Source organism: Panthera tigris, chromosome C1 (genome assembly GCF_018350195.1).
Source record: "Panthera tigris isolate Pti1 chromosome C1, P.tigris_Pti1_mat1.1, whole genome shotgun sequence".
Classification (NCBI taxonomy): domain Eukaryota; kingdom Metazoa; phylum Chordata; class Mammalia; order Carnivora; family Felidae; genus Panthera; species Panthera tigris.
Window position 1 is genome coordinate 45,710,578 of NC_056667.1, and position 12,534 is coordinate 45,723,111.

The following is a 12,534-nucleotide window of genomic DNA, read 5'->3' on the forward strand; positions in this document are numbered from 1 at the left end:
TTAAAATGGGATTCAGAATAGTATTTGATCTCCTAAATAGTATTTGATCTCAGTATAGTATTAAATGAGATAAAGAATATGAAGTATCCAGCTAACAAAACACACTCAATAAATGGTAGTTACCATCATCATCGTTGTGTTGGTAACTGCAGGTCTTAAAACTCTGACGGACTTTTTATTTTTTTTTTATTTTTGTTTTTTTTTTTCAACATTTTTAATTTATTTTTGGGACAGAGAGAGACAGAGCATGAACGGGGGAGGGGCAGAGAGAGAGGGAGACACAGAATCGGAAACAGGCTCCAGGCTCCGAGCCATCAGCCCAGAGCCTGACGCGGGGCTCGAACTCACGGACCGCGAGATCGTGACCTGGCTGAAGTCGGACGCTTAACCGACTGCGCCACCCAGGCGCCCCTCTGACGGACTTTTTAAAGAGTGAGAAGGCGATTTGGCTGTATGTTGGTACGCTAAGCACTTCTTTATGTACTGATTTGTGGGGCAAGAGGTTGGAAGAGAATTAAAATGTCCTCATATTTCCAAACCAATTGTTAATCACACTCTCTTCCCACTGAGTTTATAAATCCCTATCACTGTTATTAACTGGGAGGTAGGAAAGGCAAATGGACAGATTTATTCTTCACCTTTTTTGCTACCTCTGTCTCTTCGCCAATGAGCAGTTGTGGAGGCAGAAGTAGACAAGAGGAGGGAGGGGGAAGCTGCAGCTCCACATGTACCCACTGGAACCTTCTGGAAAAACTCCACTGATAATGATGTGGAACCACTTCTGTTTAATGGGCACCAATGATATGTCAGACACAGGGCCAGGTGATTTCCTCACACATTCTCTCATTTAGTTCTCACAACACCCTTTCAAAGTGAGGGGTCATCATACTTTACATATTAGGAAACAGAAACTCAAAGGTAAATGAACACAGGTGAAAGAATCATTAGTAGCTATACTTAGTGAGGTCACCTAGGTCAACCACCTCATTTTACAGATTTGGAAACTGAGGCACAAAGTACCAGGCACTGATACTTTACATAGCAAGGAAGAAAGAGATTCAGGAATAAAAAACAAACACCAGAACCAGATCTATAAATACAGAGAACAAACTGATGGCTGCCAGAGAGGAGGTGGTAGAGGGATGGGCAAAATGGGTAAGGGGAGTGGGAGGTACAGGCTTCCAGTTATGGAATGAGTAGGTCATGGGGATGAAAGGTGCAGCACAGAGAATGTAGTCAGTGTTATTGTAATGGCATCGCATGGTGACAGATGGGAGCTACACCTGTAGTGAGAAGAGTGTAACATAAAGAAGTTGAATCACTCTGTTGTACAACTGAAACTAATGTAATATTGTGTATCAGCTATAGTAAGGAAGGAAGGAGAAAGAAAGGGAAGGAAAGAAAGGGAGGGAGGAAGGGAGAAAGAAAGAGGACGAAAGAAAGAAAGAAAAAAGAAAAGAGAGAGAGAGAACAAAAGAAAGAAAAAGGAAGAAAAAGAAAGAAGGAAAAAGAAAGAAAGAGAAGGACAGAAAGAAAGATGGAAAGAAAGAAAGAAAGAAAGAAAGAAAGAAAAAAGAAAAAGACGAAGGAAAGAAGGAAGGCAGGAAGGAAGAATTAGGCCAGGAACTCACTTTTCTTGTTGCTCAAACCTTTGCTTTCCTACTTATTTATGAACCTTCTTGAAGGAGGGGCCTGTGGGCTGAGCCAAGGCAAGAGGCAGCAGAAACTATGGCACCGCACATTCTCTTATTGGACACTTTGCATGGAGCTCTCCATACAGCATGTTTTCTATTGTTATCTATTTTGTCTCCTCAACTAGACTCTAAACTTCTTGAAGGTGGGAATGGAACCTCATATTTCTCTGAATATCCTAGTGTTCAGCTTCCTCTTTCTACACTAGTACCCAAAGCTATACACCATATAGAAAGCAGTATCATGAAATCATAGAGCTCCAAGATTGGTGTGAATTTTATTCTTTCCATACTTCCTTCAACAAGGATTTATTCATATGCAGTCAAAGCTGAACCCAGGGACTGAGATGATGTCTTCATTTCTTGGATGGTCTCTTTTTACATAGGTAGGCTAGATGACCACTTGATGCCCACAGTTCCCAGCAACTTGGGCAAAAAGAAATGGTCTTTTCCAATAGTTCTAAAAGAAAATCTTCAGAGAGAATAATGATTGCCCTAAGGTTGAGCCATGAACCAATCTCTAAACCAATCACTGTAATTTGGCATATGGTGCCCTGGTTGACCTGGCCTGGTTCATACCCACACACTCCTGTGATTTGGGGGGTGAGATCATCCCCACCTGAGCCATATGAGATATGTTCCAAGGAAAGAGAGGATGCCATGACTGGAAGAAATGGTACGGAGGGAAAGCAACAAACATCTCATAAAAGTGCCTCCTGTGTACCTGACCCTAGATCAAGTGCCAAGTGTATGAAGTCAAATAAGACGTGGTCCTTCCTTCACCACTCCTCCTCACCATGCAAAAGGTTCTTAAACTAGTAAGAAAGGTAAATGAATAAGCAGACAAGGGATCACAACCTTATATGACAAATGGGAAGAGAGAAGGAGGTGCAGGGAACTATGGAATATGTTACTTAGGGAAGGCTTTCAGAGGAGGTACACTGTGAATCATGAAAGATGAATAGGTACTAAGTGGTTGAAGAAAAGGGAGGGGAGAAGGTCCTTCCTCTCAAGTAAAAAGACCCCAGAAATATTTTGTTTGAGTCTTTCATTGGATGCTTGAAGGCCCTATTCAATATCCCCGCTGATGGTTGAGGCACCTCTGGCTGAATACCACCAGTTATGAACATCCCCTCCAAAGACAGCTTTTTAGGCACCTCTCAATCACGAGACAGTTATTCCTTATGTTGAGCTGACACCCGCCTGCACAAATCTTGTTTGATTGATAGACAATGAATGTGTCTGGTTCAAAATCTGATTTAGTACCGATTCCGGAGCCTCCTGCAGCCAAACAAGTTTGGGGGAACCATCTGCAGTGGTGATGTCTGGGATCAAGCCAGCTGTCAGAGTCCCACAGCTTGTCTAGAGCAAGCACAGTGTGGACAGGATTTCCAGTGTAAGGAGACAGGTGAGTAGCGTTCCAGTGAGATAACAGCTGCGCCCGTCAAACTTAATGTGCAAAACAGTCACTCAGGAGCTTGTGAAGATGCCGACTCCTGAGCCCTTCCCCTAGAAGTTGGCATTCTGTAGGTTTGGGATGGGGCTCAGGAATCTGCATTTTAAGCCGACAAGTAACCCAAGTAATTTTGATGTAAGTTTGTAGGAACATCTGTTGATTCATTTAGAAAAGGTACAATTCACTCATTCATCCATTCATTGGATAAATATTGACTGGGAATGTATGTCCCAGGCAGTGTTCTACCTGCTGGGGATACAGAGATGAAAAGATGATGTGCCTGACCTCGAGGTACTCCTAGTCTCTTTGGGAGAGAGACCTACAAGGAGTGATGATAATATTGTATGATAGCCAGCGTAATGGGTATTTGCTCATGGTCCAAGGGGAGTCTCTGGCAGGGGATGCTCAAACCTGTGCTGGGAAGTCAGAGCAGGCTTCAAAAGGGCACTTGAGTTGGGACTTAGAAAGGAGCAATGGATTTGCTAAGAGAAAGAATATGCAAAAGCACAGGGATTTAAGGACTGGCGATAGTGCAGAATGATTGCAGGTCAGGGCTTTGGGAAGAGAGGTAGAGGTTGGGCCAGGTAGGGAACTGGGGGCTAGACCGTGGCATTTGGAAGAATGGGAATATTTAGGAGCCACAGAAGGATACAGAGAAAGGTCACTGGAGCTGCATATGGAGGATGAATTCTAGAGGGGAGCCTGCTGCAGGGTCTGAACAGGGGGTGGGGGCTACGGGTGGGAGACAGCGAGGCTGCTAGGAGGGCAGAGGCGGTGAGGACAGAGACAGGATGCGACATGATGAAGGTGGGGGAGGGGCTGTTTCAGAAGTAGGGGGCGCTTGGTGACTCTGGATGTGGGTCATGGGAAGAGGGAGGAGTCTGGGAGGCTCTGGAAGCATCCACAGCCTCTCCTCTCTCAGGTCGCTGCCTGAAACGCCACCTCGTGTGTAACGGAGACAAGGATTGCCTTGATGGCTCTGACGAGGATGACTGTGAAGATGTCAGGGTCATGGAAAGCGACTGCAGCCTGTATGACCCCATTCCAGGGTCAGAGAGTGCGGCCTTGGGGTGAGTCCTGCTTCCTGGCTGCTTGGGCCCAGGGAATGGCTTCTCTTCAATCACAAGTATTAGCTTTAGCAACACAAGAGGGTCTTTTAGGAGAATTGCTCTGCCGAGTGTCCTGTGAGGCAACTCTCTCTGTCCCCCTAAGGTGGCATATTGGTCCACTCAGGCTGCAATGGCAAAAGAAATGTATAGCTTATACAAAACAAAAATGTATTTCTCACAGCTCTGGAGGCTGGAAGTCCAAGGCCAGGTGATGGCAGAATTGGTTTCCTCTGAGGCCTCCCTCCTTGGCTTGTCGATGGCTGCCATTTCCCTGTGTCTTCACATTGCCCTTCCCTGTGTGTATGTCGGGGTCCTAGCCACCTCTTATAAGGACACCAGTCATTCGAGATTAGGGCCCACCCTAATGGCCTCATTTTAACTTAATTACCTATGTAAAGACCCTCTCACCAAAATAGTCAATTTCTGAGGTACGGAGGTCCAGGACTTCAACACATAAATGTCAGGGGACACAATTCAGCCCCTAAGACTCATCAAAGGGGATTCTTATTGATTTTGATCATGACTGTGAGATAAACAGAGTGGAAGCATGAAATAGTGAGGTGTTAACTTGAAAATGAATCCCTGCTTATTGGCAAAAAGATCACAGACCATGACCTTGCTCTCGTGTGATTCAAAGGAGCATTGAAATACACTTCATGAGTGTGCTTTACCTACACGGAACACTGAAACCAGCAGAATGGCCCCACGCCCACTCCCAACAGCTGGTTTTTTATTCTGTTCAAGATCTCAGAAGCTTATCCTGATATCTATTTTTTTTTTAATTTAAGCATTTCCCAGTTTTTAAAATTTTAATTTATTGCTACAGAAAGAAAATATGTTTGAGGTAAAAAAATGAAAGTCTTCCTTCGCCCTCCCCGACCTGCATCCCACCCAATCACCCTCTCTCACTTCCTTCCCTGGAACTGACCCCTGTGTAACAGTTTGGTGTAGGACTTTCAGATCATGTAAAAAATGCACCGAAAATATACATTGTATGGAAGCTGTGCCTATACGTATTGTGCATGATAGACATAAGCATATTTTACATAAATGTGACCATATTATACATATTGTATGTAACTTGCTTTTTTTAACTTAATATATTTGGAAGATTTCCCCCATATTTTCTATTGGCTTTTTCTTTTTTAAAATTTTTTTTTAACGTTTATTTATTTTTGAGACAGAGAGAGACACAGCATGAACGGGGGAGGGGCAGAGAGAGAGGGAGACACAGAATCGGAAGCAAGCTCCAGGCTCTGAGCCATCAGCCCAGAGCCCGACACGGGGCTCGAACTTGCGGACCGCGAGATCGTGACCTGAGCTGAAGTCGGACGCTTAACCGACTGAGCCACCCAGGTGCCCCTCTATTGTCTTTTTCTAAGCAACATAATGTTCCATAACAGGGGTCAGCAAACTATGGCCTGAAGACCAAATTTGGCCTGTTGTCTGTTTTTGTAAATAAAGTTTTATTGGAACACAGCTTTCACCCTACAGTGATGGAGTTGAGCAGTGGCAACAAAGACCTATGGGCTGTAAAGCTGAAAATAGTTCATGTCTGGCCCTTTATAAAAAAAGTCTGCTGATTCTTCTCCCATAGTATCACTACATGAAAATTTATTTGACTATTGAAAGATGATTATATTGTTTCCCATTTTTTCCCTATTATAAACAATGCTGCAGTGGACATCCTTGTACATGTATCTTTGTGCATGTGTGTATTTCTGCATAGATTTCCAAAAAGTGGCATTTCTCTATATCTTTTTATTTTCATTGGGGTTTCTGCAACCAGCTTGTCTAAATACAAGTAGTCTTAGTAACCTCTTATGCTTAGAGGTTATAGTACGTCTTAAAACTAATTATTCTTTTGACTTTTTGTTTGGCTCACCGGAGAGCCTATATTTATAAGCCAAAGGCAGAAACATGTTCAATGGTCGAGAAGATAGAAAAGTAAGCAGAGAAGTAAAGGGAAGGAACACAGATTTTAGTGTCAAAAAATTTTATCTGTAACTATAGGCAAATTGCTTAATTTTTCTGAGCTTCAGTTTCTGCATTTGCAAAATTGTCAGGAGGTTGAAAGTTAACACATGCTAAACGTCTGGTAGAATGTGTATTCAATTCACCATAGCTATTATTACACCACTTCCATTAATATGAAGGAAGAGATGGAGAGAGGAAGGGAAGAAGGAAGTTAACATACCTTGAATTTCTACTATATGCTAGGTGCTCTATAATTACCCATTTGTTTCTTCAAGACAGGTTTTATTCATAGTTAGCCCCCTGCTCATCTTCTGCCTTTGTGTCTTTTCATGGAGGGAATGAAAAAATATGACACATGTTATGACAGAGGTAATCACTGACTGCCATGGGAACACAGAGGAAGCAATAGCTGTCTGTCCAGGATAATCAAAGAGGGTCAGATAGAGGGGGCAATGTTTGAGTTGGGTATTAAAGGCTGAATAGGAGCTTGAGAGGCAGAGACAAGAAATCATTTTATTATCTATACCATAAGAGGTTTCGATTGTTAGGTCCTGGATCTCTTAGCCAAAGTGAAATGTTTTTGTTCCATTAACTTTCTCTTTTTCTAGAAAATTAAAGCTGTATTTCATCTATGTAACGCTGTTTATGCCTATGTAAGGTTCTACCGTCTGTGGCTTAAAATGCAGTGCCTAGGCAGATGGATGTGAAATGCCCCAGAGAGAAAAGCAAAGGAAAGTATTTCTGGGAGGGTACTGGGCTAGGGGAGAGGAAGTATCCCTTGTTGAGTGCATAATATGGACTATCAACTGGACTTCCATTTGACTTTAATGCTCTCATTTAGACGCCCCAAAAACCATGAGAAGTGGTTTTATTCTGTCTGTTCTTCAAACGAGGAAAATGAACTTCAGAAAGCCATCTATAATGTATCCAAATTCACAGAGCTGGTAGGTGACCAAACTGGAAATTCAACAGGAGTCTCCATGATTTTCAAATTGTACCCTCTGACATTCCAGGCTGCCCTGAAAACAATGGCCTTTCTGAGGGTCAGATTCTCAACTTAGCAACGTGAGTTACACCCAATATGTCAAGTCCATTTTTTTTTTTTTTTTTTTTTTTTACCAGCAAAGCCTTTTTCCTGAAACACTACAAACAAAACCCACAATGGCAGCATTTACTTGCTACTTAATATATGCCACGTACTTTATGGCTCCTTGTATGTTGCAATTCATATTTAACTCTCTGAGGGCAGTAGTATTGACTGTTCTTTACAAACGATGGAACCGAGGCACAGAGAGGTTAAGTGATTTGTCCAAGATCACACAGCTAGGTGTGGCAGAGCTAGGAAGTGGGCTCAGGCTTCCGGCTCTGTGCCTGGATTTTTGATAACTGCGCATATTACTCTTTAACTCAAACACCCGATTTTTAGGAGTGCCTTCTCTGTGGGCGCCCTATTCTAGGTGTTGATGGAACCTTCAGCTGCTCTGCTGAAAGGGAACCTGGGGGCCCAGCTCCGCCCACTCTGGTTCCCCGTGTCACGCAAAGTAGCCCTTAAGACACTTTGAGGAACCCTAGGGCTCCAGAGAACACAGTTTGTGAAACCATCGCTCAGACCAGCAACAACGTCCTCCAGGGGATATTTTATGCTCTCTTTGCCTTTTCAGTGCTCTCTCCCAGCAGCTGCCTGCCTTTTCACTCTAGGTACAATATCCTGACCCAGCAGGAAACTCAGAGCGTGTACGATGCCAGGTATTATGGGGGCCAGTGTGAGACAGTATACAACGGGGAGTGGAGAGCGCTTCGCTATGACCCTGCCTGTGAGCGTCTCTACTACGGAGAAGATGAGAAGTACTTCCGGAAACCCTACAACTTCCTCAAGTACCACTTTGAAGTAAGTCTGAACAGGGTGCTCACAGGCCGCTGTGGGGTAGGGAGGGAGAGGCCTGTTGATGGGGATAGACGCCTTGCTTAGGAAGACTCTATTTCCTGTAGAGCTCATTGGTGTCCGAAGGCCCCTTTATGTCTGCCCCCACCCATGTTCTGTGCTGAAGGGCATGGACAGGCAAGGGCAGGGCCAAAAAGAGGCACAACATGAGTGTGACCATCCACCTGCTAGATCTTGGCTCCATTCCCAAACCAATGAAACAGATTCGAGGTCCATTTCTCTGGGCTGCTAGTCAGAAGACTTATTACCAGGTTGTAATCTGTTAGAATGTAAGTATTTGAGACCTTGACCAGCTCACTGCCCCTCCCTGGGCCCAGTTTCCTGCCATGTAAATTGGAGGTCAGGACAGGAGGTGGCTGGGCAGTGTTCTGAGTCCAAGGCCCCTGCTTCACCAGGAGCAGCTACTCACTGATCGCCTTTCTTGCTTTCCTTCCTTCCTTCCCTCCTTCCCTCCTTCTTTCCTTCCCTCCCTCCCTGCCTCCTTCTTTCCTTTCCTCCCTCCCTCTTTCTTTTTCTTTTCTTTTCCTTTCCTTTCTTTTCTTCTCTTTTCCTTTCTTTTCTTTTCTTTTCTTTTCTTTTCTTCTTTTCTTTTTTCCTTTCTTTTCTTTTCCTTTCCTTTCTTTTCCTTTCCTTTCCTTTCTTTTCTTTTCTTCTTTTCTTTTCCTTTCCTTTCCTTTTTTTCTTTTCTTTTCTTTTCCTTTCTTTTCTTTTCTTTTCTTCTTTTCTTTTTTCCTTTCTTTTCTTTTCCTTTCCTTTCTTTTCTTTTCCTTTCCTTTCTTTTCTTTTCTTCTTTTCCTTTCTTTTCTTTTCCTTTCTTTTCTTTTCCTTTCCTTTTCTTTTCTTTTCTTTTCTTTTCCTTTCTTTTCTTTTCTTTTCTTTTCTTCTTTTCTTTTTTCCTTTCTTTTCTTTTCCTTTCCTTTCTTTTCTTTTCCTTTCCTTTCTTTTCTTTTCTTCTTTTCCTTTCTTTTCCTTTCTTTTCCTTTCCTTTTCTTCTTTTCTTTTCTTTTCCTTTCCTTTCTTTTCTTTTCTTTTCTTCTTTTCTTTTTTCTTTTCTTTTCTTCTCTTTTCTCTTTTCTTTTCTTTTCCTTTCTTTTCTTTTCCTTTCTTTTCTTTTCTTCTTTTCTTTTCTTTTTTCTCTTTTCTTTTCTTTTCTTTTCTTCCCATTCCAGTATAGTTAACCTACAGTGTTGCATTCATTGCAGGTGTACAATATAGTGATTCAACACTTCCATATATCACCCTGTGCTCACCATGATAAGTGTATTCTTAATCCCCTTCACCAATTTCCCCCCTACCCCCATCCACCTCCCCTCTGGCAACCACCAATTTGTTCTCTGCATTTAAGAATCTTTTTTTTTTTTGTCTCTTTTTTCCTGTGTTCATTTGTTTTGTTTCTCAAATCCCACATATAAGCTAAATCATATGGTATTTATCTTTTTTCTGATAGTTTTCCTGTCTTGATTTTCTGTAGGTGATTTTGTGTATGGAGAGGGTTCTGCTGTTGAAAAGTGCTTGCTTGCAAAATGCTGACGATCCCTAAATTCTCTCTACCTCCAAACCTGTGTGGTTCCCCAGTCCCTTGGAGCACCACATGGCTCATGACCAGCCCCAGCGCCTACTCCCAGGTCATTCATTTCTGTACCCTTCACCCTCTGGGTGAGATGTCTGCACCTCACTGGATGCTTGCCATGCATCAGATCTTACGCTTGCACACAAATTCTCTCACCTAAGCCTCACAACACCACAAAGGGGTAGATAGTATCATCGCCCCATTAGATATGAAAAAGACTCAAAGACTTAGAGGGATAAAGCGTCAGGCCCAAAGCTGTAGGTGGCAGAGACGAGTTTCAAACCCAGATCTATCTGAACTAAGCCTGGCTATATGTCATTTAGAAGGCAAGACAGATCACACACATTCTATCTATATAGTCCTATGCATCCTGTCTTTACAGAGAGATGTAGGATCCAGGGATTCTGACCCATTATTGGTCACATCCTCCTCCCCCAACTTCCTCAAGAGATAAATATCGATGGCAGGATGAGGCCAGGCTTATGGCGTCCGCTTCCCCACTGCTTTCACCAATGCCACCAGGCCAATGGGAAGCCGAGCCGGAAGACACAGACAATGCCATTTTCCTAACCTCGAGGATGGTGTGGGGCTTATGTGTCCGGCCAGATAGACTAGGCTATGCTGTGGCAACCAAGGAGTCTGAAATCTCTGGGCTTTCAAAAATAATGCCGTATGCCACACGTCCACCCTAAGTCGTCTGTCACAGACACGCAGGACCCAAACTAACAGCGACTCCATCGCGACACATACATGCTCTTGTGACTGAGGAGTGAACCACCCACGTGCTCTTAACCCTTGCTTTCTCGGCTCAGGCAAGGCGCGAGCCATGACTCTGCTCCAGTTGCCAGAGAAATGCAACTGTGCTGTGTGCCTGAAGTGAAGTAACCTGACATTTGTGGACGCAAACCTCTGCCTAGAACTTCTACCACCTGCTGGGCCCCCTTGCCCCTTTCCTCCCAGATCCAGGCCCAGATGTGGCTTTTTGGGTGTCCCTGTTGTAGGGAAAGGCAGCCTCTTCTACAGGAAGGAAAAGTCAGGTGGAAAAAAAAAATCCATACTCAGAACAATACAGCATATTATGAGAATCATGAGTGTGTGTGCGTAAATATTTTATATTTATTTATTTATTTATTTTGAGGGGTGGGTGGTGGGCAGGGGCAGAGAGAGAAGGAGAGAGAATCTGACAGTGCAGAGCCCCAGGTGGGGTTCGAACTCACAAACCAGGAGATCATGACCGAAGTAGAAATCAAGAGTTAGACGCTTAACCAAACGTGCCATGCGGGTGCCCCTTAAAGACATATTTAGCACAACCACTAAATAATAACTAAACTAACTGCTATGTTTTCAGAATTTTAGTGAGTGAGGATCAATCTAATGCCTGGAGTAGCCTTTTAAAATAATGATAATAATCTGCAGGGGCACCTGGGTGGCTCAGTCAGTTAAGTGCCCGACTTTTGATTTTGGCTCAGGTCATTGTCTCATGGTTCATGGGTTAAAGCCCCACATCCTCTCTGCACTGACAGTGTGGCCTGCTTGGGATTCTCTCTCTTCCTCTCTCTCTGCCCCTCCCCCGACTCTTGCGTGTGCCCGCACGCTCCATCTCTCAAAATAAACAAACTTAACAAAATTCTGCAACTTGAAATATTTTACAGAGCAAAGACTTCAATATTAAGTACAGATTGAGATACAACTCTGGCGCACAAAGCTAACATCTGTTTGTTTCTTTTCAGGCCCTGGCAGATACCAGACTCTCCTCAGAGTTATACAATGATGCAAATGAACTTCTTTCTAAAGTAAAGAATGACAGGTCTGTGTCGGCAGGAGTGGTTGTTGGTGTGGGCCCCGCCGGCAGCCCTGAAACAACAGTGGATGTGGGTTTATCTGGGTCACGAGACTCTTCGTTCGTGAATAAGTTAAACAAGTACAATAACAAGGTATTAAAGCATAATGCCTGTGCCAAACAGTATTCCATAATCTACACTGAACATGTATTACCTTAATTGCATTAAAAAAGTACAGTAGTAATTGAACCTTCATTTGTTTGTGTAATTGGAAATGTCTGATCAGTGGTAATCATGTTTGTTTTTCTTATTACACTTTTGCACACAGAATCACCACAAAGGGAATAAAATTGAATGATAAGACTGGAACTCTTCTCGCTTCACCCCATTCTTTTTCATGGTTACCTGGAGTAAACAGGGGAATACTTAGAATAGGAATGCCTTCAAGAGAAACAGCCAGGCCCTCTAAACTAGCTTGGGAAGAATTCGAAAGCCAGCCTTGCTTTTCTGAATAGATCAGAGGACTGGCACACACAAGCATTCATTTATCCATCAAACATTCGCCACTAGCTTCCTTTGAACTTGAGCAGCCAGGCAATGCTTCCTGGAGGAAGGGACATCTACCTAAACGGGGCTCTAAAGACTAGAACAGGTTGTCCCGACGAAAGGAGGTAGAAGTGAACAAAGGGTGCTCCGGGCCTGGGAAACAGCATTGTGCAAAGGTCTGCAGACGGCAGATTGCCTCCCACAAATTTGGGATTGCCAGAACTTCAGCTGGCACAGGGTGGGAAGGGAAAAAGTAGGGTCTAAGGAGGAGAAACCATCAGGGGCCAGAGAACTCTCTCTCTGGCCAGCTATTTGAGTTGGTTAAAAGTTTACCAGAAAGCCTCAATAACCCTGATACCAGGACTGCTGATTTAGTTGGGGCTCAAAAAATTATTCTGGATGATGAAAATATAGTTATGAAAATTCTTCAACAAATACAAGGTACATTCCAGAGCGTTGCCT

At 43.4% G+C, this 12,534-nt stretch overlaps 1 protein-coding gene across 1 annotated transcript in view; it reads left to right on the top strand.

Moving 5' to 3' along the window:
* The window catches only part of C8A (complement C8 alpha chain), a 68,962-nt gene that overhangs the window by 23,834 nt on the left and 32,594 nt on the right, over positions 1–12,534 (top strand). Inside the window, exons 3-6 of the mRNA XM_015540948.2 lie at positions 2,955–3,099; positions 4,070–4,217; positions 7,932–8,121; positions 11,476–11,679. Coding sequence (XP_015396434.1) covers positions 2,955–3,099; positions 4,070–4,217; positions 7,932–8,121; positions 11,476–11,679 — 687 coding nt within the window. The remainder of the gene's footprint in view (positions 1–2,954; positions 3,100–4,069; positions 4,218–7,931; positions 8,122–11,475; positions 11,680–12,534) is intronic.